Below are 8738 nucleotides of genomic sequence, written 5' to 3' on the forward strand. Positions count from 1 at the left end.
CAGGTTTTAGATACGCTTTGAATGTGAAAGGAGAAAGTGAGAGAGGAATCGAGTGTGACTTCAAGGAAACGTGCTTGGGCTACTGGGTGTACAGAAAAAAAAGGATGGGTGTATGACTGAACTTCCAACAGTAATGTGGAAGGAGGTAGTAGGGCCAGGTTTGGGAAGAAGTATGAGGAGCTCTGTTTTAACCATGTTAAGTTTAAGGCGACGGAGGGACATCCAGGATGATATTCCAGAGAGACATTCAGAAACTTTGGTCTGTATAGCAGGTGTAAGGTCAGGGGTTGAAAAGTATATTTGTGTGTCGTCAGCATAGAGGTGATATTTGAACCCAAGAGATGTGATTAGGTCACCTAGAGAGAGTGTGTACAGAGAAAAGAGGAGAGGTCCCAGGACAGAGCTCTTCGTTACCCCACAGGGAGGTCGATAGAGGAGGAGGTGTTAGCTGAAGAAACGCTGAAAGTACGATGGGAGAGGTATGAGGAGATCCAGGATAGAGCTTTGTTTCAAATGTCAAGAGTATGGAAAATGTGAAGGAGAAGAGGGTGGTCCACAGTATCAAATGCTGCAGAAAGGTTGAGTAGTATGAGCAGAGTGTAATGACCTCTGTCTTTGGCAGCATGGAGGTCATTAGTTATTTTAGTGAGGGCTATTTCAGTGGAGTGAGCAGTGCGGAAACCAGATTGTAGAGGGTCTAGGAGAGAATAGGTGTTGAGAAAATGGAGCAAGCGAGAGAATACAAGACATTCAAGGAGTTTAGAGGCAAAAGGCAGGAGGGAGACAGGCCGATAGTTAGAAAGACAGGTATGGTCAAGCTTGCTGTTTTTGAGTAATGGTATTCATGGGTGCATGTTTGAAGGATTAGGGGAAGGTACCAGAGTAGAGGGAGGAGTTGTGTGTGAGCATAGGGGTTATAGTAGGAGCAAGAAGTTTTAGGAGATAGGAGGTAATGGGGTCAAGAGGGCAAGTGGTGGATTGAGAAGAGGAGAACAGCAGTGCCATATCCTCCTCTGTAACGGTGGAAAAAGAGTCAAGGAAGGCAGGAGGAGAGTTAGGAAGAGGTGTAGGATGGGAGGAGGAAACAGAGGGGATGTCCTGACGTATGGATTCCACCTTTTCCTTGAAATAGTCAGTAAAGTCCTGTGGTGAGATGGAGGAGGACGAAGAGGCAGCTAAGGGTGGTTTGAGTAGGGAGTCAAAGACAGAGAAGAGTCAGTATGTGTTAGACTTGTGCATGTTGATTAGTTGAGAAATGTAGGTTTGTTTTAGCCCGAGAGAAGGCAGAGTTGAAACAGAATAGCATACATTTGTAGTGAAGGAAGTCTGCGAGAGTGTGAGATTTCCTCTAGAGGCTTTCAGAAGAACGAGTGCAGGAACGCAGCATGCACGTTGGGAATTTAGCCAGGGTCTGGGGTTAGAAGTGCAGGAACGGCAGAGAGAAAGCAGGGCATGTAGATCAAGAGAGGAGGATAGGGCAAAGTTGTAGTTCTTGACCAGGTTGTCAGGGTCTGGGGTAGAACTAAGGAGAGGGAGGAGCGTAAAGTGGAAACAAAAGCTGGTAAGTTAATAGAGCGCAGGTCTCTGCAGAAGCGAGGGGTGGAGGTGGAAAAGGGGAGAAGTGAGAGAAAGAAAATGAGATGAGATGATGGTCAGAGAGAAGAAGGGGGGAAATGGAGAAAACAGAGAGAGAAGTTTTTAGTGAAAACCAGGTCTAGGTAGTGGCCATCCTTGTGGGTGCTGGCTGCAGACCACTGTTGAAGGTCAAAAGAAGAGTTTGAGAGAGAAAGCAGGAAGCCCAAGGGAGAGAGGGGTCATCAATATGGCAGTTAAAGTCCCCAAGGAGAAGAACAGGGAAGTCTGAGGAGAGAGAGAAAGAGAGACAGGATTCAAAGTGAAAGACAGAGTGAGCCAAGGTGAAAGACAGAAGGGGGATGAGTAGAGGTAGGTGGGCGATAGATGACCGTCACGTGGAGAGGAGAGAAGATCTGGACAGTGTGAGCCTCAGAGGAGGGAAAAGCAAGAGAGGGAGGAATAGGAAGGGTTCGGTAGCGGCAGAGAGAGGAGTAGCCCCACGCCTCCACCCCTGCCATCAGGGCGAGGAATGTGGGAGAAGGAAAGGCCACCATAGGAGAGGGCAGCTTCCAGAGCACAGTCAGACTGAGTGAGCCAAGTCTCAGTTATAGCAAATAGGAGCAGAGAGTGAGAGGTAAAGAAGTCATGCACAGAGAGGAACTTGTTAGAAAGGGAACGAGCACATAAGATAAGGGAACGAGTACATAAGATGAACAACAGAACCTCAGTCTAATAGCGTATAATGAATTTAGACATAATTAAACTCAAGCAGAGATAACCTGATAAGTCAAAAAGGTTCAGGGTAAGAATAATAATTCACCCATACCCCCTACCTAGACCGTCCGGTCAAACACTGTATTACCAAGGGGCCACCCAAGGGGTTTGAATCAACATCCATCTATCCTTGGACATTTGTCTTTACCCTATTGTCCCTATTGAATATCATCTCCTTTCTGGATGCAATTTACCACCATGTTTTTGCTTCTATCAGCATGCGCATAAGCCCAGGCCCGCAGTGGCCGGTGCGGCGTGCGCTGTGGCGTGCGTTCCTCACACCACAGCATAGACCTCTATGGGGCAGGCCCCAGCGGCCGTGTGTGTGTGGGCGCGCAAAGCGCGATGACGCAAGCGCTGGCAGGGAAGACATTTTACTTATGGGATCATTTTTGTTACTATACACTATTTTGTATGTACACCGGGTGACAGTGCCCCCATTTTTTCTTATCCCTTCCAATTATTTGTCAAATTATTTGACCAGGAAAAATGAATACCTCTCGTGTTCAAGTATGTCCCAGGCACCCACATTACAGGTTACCGTTACATACATGTATAAAGTCGGAAACGGCCGAGGTGTTGAAGGAACTTAGACAGGGGGTGGATTTGAGGGACATGGGTAAATGGTTCCAGCAGTGGGATGATCCGTATGACAAGGAAGAGCGACCGGATTCTTTGTGGAACCGTTGGGACTGTACGTTGGTTTCCGGAGGTGGATGTAAGGAGAGAAGTCCGGTGGTGTACACGGGTGAAACTTCACTTGAAAACACTTCCGCAGTACCTGTTTCTTAGTTTTATCTTTTTTTTAATTTTTTTTTTACAGTAAATAACTTTCAAGTTGGTCTCATGATATGGAAATGATGTGAGTGCCAGAAGCATGACTTTCATTGACTGTTTATTGCGTAAATGTCATGACAAAATGCAGTATTTCTCCTTGACTTGGGATACGCCGTATAATGGTTTATACCGGGAAGGGACAGCTAGCGATGGCCGTTTTCCACTGAAGCACAGTTGGCCGCGGCCTGAGGTGGGGGAGACGTTTTTATGCTTTTTAGGGTTGGGATTAGGGGTTGGGTTTTTATGGGTAAGGGGTGAAGGTTACGGTTTTAAGGTAAGGGGGTAATTTAGGGTAAGGTTAGGGTTTTCAGGGTAAGGGGTTAACTTTACAGTTTTTAGGGTAAGGAGTTACGTTTTTAGGGCTAATGTTAGGGTTTTTGAGATATTGGACTAGGCATTAGATTACCTGTGGCGGAAAACTGCCCTGGCTGGGAAACGGCCATGGCTAATTGTCCCTGGACACATTTTATACTGTACTGCGTTCCCCAGTAACGGGATAAGCTTAGCACACTGGTCTCGCCTCTGCATCGATGGATCTGCTTAATGCTGACGCTGAGGTCTGCAAAGCATGGCTTCAAAATGGCAGGAAAGACAACAGATTTGAATTCTGCGCCAATCTGTCGTCAATAGACCCGCAAACACTTCAGATGGAGCAGACGTGGTTGAAAACCCTTTAACTCAACGAGGCCGTGCTGTTTAATAGCAGTGCTGTTGACAACAACGGTTTACAGAGATAATGCGCATGTCATGTAACGCGTGATTTTGCGCGTCAACTCACGTTAACGGGGGTAATATGGTGTCTGCTACAGCTGTTTTTGCGGCGCATTGCTTTTGTGAGCTGGGTTTGGTCTGTTTGCACCATTGCTCTACTGCCTGTGTTTGTGGGATCGCAGTATTGTAGTTTGCATAGGTATATGTTTGTACTGTACAGTATGTTGTAGTAGAATATACGCAGGACAATATCTCAACGCTTCTACTGGACCAGTTCAATCCAAGGTCACCATGAGCCTACTGGCCAAGTCCACGAAGTTCCGTATGGGATGCCAGAGCTCAATAGCGGGCCACTAAGCCCTGTTTGTGGGCGGACAAGGCATTGCCATTAAGCAGAATGTGCTAATGAGGTGCAAATGAGGCGTTTCCCCCATAGCTGGGAAAATCCACAGAGGGCCGTTAAGGTTAACGCAGGGATTTAATGAGACGTTAGTTAGGTCATCCCTAAAGGTGACGAGACTCCCACCATGACCCTGATATATGGGGGAGAGGACGAGAGAGAGAGTGAGACCTATATACCTCCCCAAACACTCCTGTATTTCTCTGTCCTCATTCCCCCTTTTTTCTCTCTGCCCCCGTACCTTCTTTCTCTCTCTCTATTCCTTCTTTTCTCTCTCTCAATCTCCCCCCTTTTCTCTCTCCCCCTTTATCTCTGTCCCCATCCCCCATTTTCTCTGTCTCCCTCTCTGTTTCCCTCTCTCCCTCCTTTATCTCTCTCTGACCTCCCTTTTCACTCTCTCCTTTCTCTCTGCCCATCCTTTCGCTCTCTGCCTCCCCCTTTCTCTCTGTCCTGCCCTTTTCTCTCTCTTTCTGCCCCCCCCCTTTTTCTCTCTGTCTCCACTCCCCTACCCCCCCCCCATTTATACCTCCCTCTCTCTCATTTCATTGACCATCCCCGCCTTCTTCTCCCGATCCCGTTACTGACGTGAGATGTCATCTCCACGCACGCCCCTGACTGACGTGTCTCTCTTGCCTGGCACCTGACAATTAGAAACATGGTGGCCTCTAGTTGGCCACCAGGGTAGCAAGTTGACCCCGGTCCACTTCGTTGACTCGGATAAGACATTTCGTGTTGAGGAAGCCCAGATTTCAGAATCTACAAAACTTGCAGAAAGGACCAGGCACATAACTAACTGCATATGACAGAGATTAGTTAACTGGAAACTGTGAAATATGTGTCGCACCTTAGAAGAAGTGCGCGTGACCTAAGAACTGTTGCCCGTCCATCTGTTGAACATCGCGGCTGCTAAGCTTTTGGCTGGTGTGTCCTTCCAATGCCCTTAAATGTGCTTAATAGTTCTCCAATCATTGGCTAATGACAGCTTGTTCTGTGTGTTCCATTAGGAAGACTCATTGGGCAACATCCCATCTGATTGGACTATGAGACGGAGCTGTGTTGGTGGAAGGCATCTATCTCAGTTGACCTACACGGGACCTATCCCACCAGCTGCCCAGCTTCTATGCAGCTCCTGGAATTCCTGCCTTTATGTGATCATACATATTTATATTTGGCCTTGGTACACCGCTTTGGTATGGGAGGCACATGGATATACATCTAAAATATATATATACGTTTTACGAGCCGTAGATTTGAAAGTGGTCATGGTTACCAGTGCCCAACTCTCCTTGTTCTACATGCCTGTGTACCAAATCGTAGGCCACTGTTACAAGCGTAAGATTGAGTGATGCCTTTGAATGTGTACCACGAAACATCGCCACTCACTAAGTACTTGTAAAATGTACACTGTACTCTGTATATCTACTGCCAAATGACAGCCGAATGAGTCACGTACTGAAGGTATGAAGTCGGAACTGACTGACACAGTGTGTAGCAGGTTGAAATATGTGTGGTATTTCAGAAATGTTAACAAAAGTAGATAATTGACATCGTATGGTAGTTGCAGCAGAATTATGTCTAACAAGGCGCTGGATATGTATTTTTTTTTTATTATTATTATTATTATTATTTCATTTTGAAACCTCTGTGAAACCACATCACAATGTCTTCATTAATACACATATACGGCTGTAGGTTATAGTCACTAAATGGTTTGTTTCTTTGCCATTGTTTTTTCATTCGTCTTAAACAACCAATGAAGATGGTAAGAAAATATGGTCATGTTAGTCAATTAGTTTCCTCTAGTTATTGTTGGTCGTGTTGTGGACTTCTATTGACATTTAATGAATGAGATCACTGTGTCCCTGGGGATTAATTTGTGTGCCCTTCTTGCTGTTAAACAGTGGACTAATATTGAGTGCCTCCAACACGGACGTTTTCCCGAATGCCTCTTGATAAATGTCCACATCCTCCTTTCTCATCTTTGGTCGGCTCTTTCTTCTCTCATCGACCCCCGTACTACCTTTCGTCCCAATCACAGGAAGTATCTTAAATGAAGCACCTTCCAATGCAAGACTACTTCCCTTGCAAACACCTTGCAAAGAAGAAATCTGGTATTCAAATATTTACTTGGGCTAGAACAGTGATGCTTAACTGCAGTCCTCAATTCTCCAGCCCCCAGACACCCCCCCAACAGGTCAGCTTTTCAGGATATCCCAGCTTCAGCACAAGTGGCTCAATCGATTGAGCCATCTGTGGGACTGGTTGAGCCACCTGTGCTGAAGCTGGGATACTGGACCTCTTTGGGGGGCTTTGGCACTGGAGTTGAGCAGCCCTGGGCTAGAAGGTCCTTCAAAACTGTGATACATAAAGTAATAGAGTAATGTGAAGGGCTATGGGTCTTATTCTACTCTATATCACTGTATATGGCCGATTGGGTCATGTTTAGGCCAAGGTTCCCCATTAAAGTTCCATAGTTCCATAGTAGATGAGGTTGACAAAAGACATACTGTAACGTCCATCAAGTTCAGCCTAGGCTAAATTTAGACGACAGATACTTTACACTATCACTGTAATTGTGTTATTTTGATCCAGGGGACTGGGTCAATAGAAAATTGTGGTCGAAAATGGCCAATCGGCTGCTTTGGCCGATACACACTGTTCAGAAAAAAAACGGGACCCTGGTTATTTTTCATCATCGTCTTGCACAAAAATCCCGGCTATGTTCAATGAGAAATGGTTCAATTGTAGGTCTGTCCCACTGGAATTAGTTGATAATCTAATAAATATTCTTGGGATTGGTGACGACCTCATGAAGTGCATCATTACAATATGGTGTTTAGCGAAGGCAATCAGCGCATTATAAAGTGCTGGAGGCGGAGCAAGAATTGCGATCCGAAACGCACGCATAAAATGTTTTTCCTGGTAACGGACGGTCGCCCGCGAGACCGGAAAAATAATAATTCGTAAAACAACGTACGGTTCAGGAGTGGGAGCAGCTGGATCAGCGCGTTATCGATGATGCAATCAGAAAGTGGCGTTCTCGTCTTCGGGCGCGCGTTTCGGCAGGTGGACATTTTGAACACACACTTTGAACCATACTTTGAACTCAAAACCTTACAGCAATCGTAGTGTTTCAGATTAGATCACGGCAGTTTAACTCTCTTTTTCAAGCTAAGAAGGAAAAAACTCTATTTCCCATTGAATGAACACGTACCTCCTGCAGTGTATCTGGTGCTTGTTGACAGTGACATTCATTTAGTGAACATCAGTTGATTGTCTACATTGTGCTTCTTATATAGTGTTAATCTACATAGCAGACCTGCAATTGTGCAAATGTTCATGGATGACCAATAAATATATAAGATTATAGCATCAAAGTAAAAGAAACCAACCTCATCATCCCCTCCTCCTCTCATCCCCCCTACTCCCTTATCTCTCCCCCCCTTCATCTTTCTCCCTCCCATTACTTTCCTTTAATACCTTATGATGCCCCCAATTATTTCCACTTTTCTCTCCTCCTTCAGCGTTCTTACTTTCTCCTCCCGCGTCAACTGACTTCCTTTCTTTCTTTCTTTCTCCGTCTGTTTCCTCTGTAAGCTTTATAGCCGCCTGACTCTCCTTATCTGCCACCAGGCTATGTGCATTATGATGTCACCAGATACACAACACCCAGTGGCTGACATGCTTAAAAATTTGTGATAACTCATAGAATGAAACATGGTATGTATCCAATTAGGTCCAAACATAGATTGTACCCAAACATAGACACAAAGCTGTTCCTTGATCTCAGAAATCATAATGCAAAACGTTTTTACGATATCTTAAGAGGTGTCCAAAATATATATAGTAGACGATGAAAAACAAAGGGAGTCCCTTTTCTTCCTGAACATGGTGTAGCATTATAGCTACTTGATGTGCTTTTACTTATTTTTCGAAGAAAAAAAACTGTGCAATTCGATACTGAAACAAATGATTTAAAGGTATGTTGTTTACATAAGTGGTATGTAAAAGAATAATTCCAGTGCTGAAAGCTGTTTCATTTTACATCCATCGCTTGTACATATTTTTGTTTAGTACTGGAATTAGCAAGAAAAAGAAAAAAGGAAAAAAAAACAAAGAAATGCGATTAAATGACAGAGATTATTCTTGTACATTTCAGAAAATAACTGCAATAAATTATGAACTGAACGTTTGGAAAGTGTCTGCCTTGTTTTTACAGGGGCCCTTATGTGTCACAGGTGTGTATAGCAAAGGAAATAAACATCTCACGTTGTGAGCGCATTCATGTCTCAAACAGGTCTACAACCCTGCCCTACCCCATTATATCTCTGCATACACTGTTTCCACTGCAACCAGGGATTCTGGGTAACGACATGCAAATAAGTCACTCTTTGCTTCGTATCCATTTTAACATGGGATGCCTCTAACCTTCTGCCTGCCG

General features: G+C 44.9%; 1 protein-coding gene across 7 annotated transcripts in view; it reads left to right on the plus strand.

The window, feature by feature from the left end:
* LOC142474756 (sodium channel protein type 4 subunit alpha-like) overlaps positions 1 to 8495 on the plus strand; it is a 173154-nt gene extending 164659 nt beyond the window's left edge. For 6 of the 7 annotated variants that reach the window (XM_075580977.1, XM_075580974.1, XM_075580978.1 and 3 more), the window contains exon 27: positions 5302 to 8495. In XM_075580977.1, the coding sequence (XP_075437092.1) occupies positions 5302 to 5643 (342 nt within the window). In that variant the 3' untranslated portion in view covers positions 5644 to 8495. Of the gene's footprint in view, positions 1 to 3172; positions 3212 to 5301 lie in introns of all 7 variants that reach the window. The other variant, XM_075580982.1, reaches the window with a different exon arrangement.
* The last annotated feature ends 243 nt before the right edge of the window (positions 8496 to 8738 follow it).

The sequence above is a fragment of the Ascaphus truei genome (assembly GCF_040206685.1).
Source record: "Ascaphus truei isolate aAscTru1 chromosome 23 unlocalized genomic scaffold, aAscTru1.hap1 SUPER_23_unloc_1, whole genome shotgun sequence".
NCBI lineage: Eukaryota > Metazoa > Chordata > Amphibia > Anura > Ascaphidae > Ascaphus > Ascaphus truei.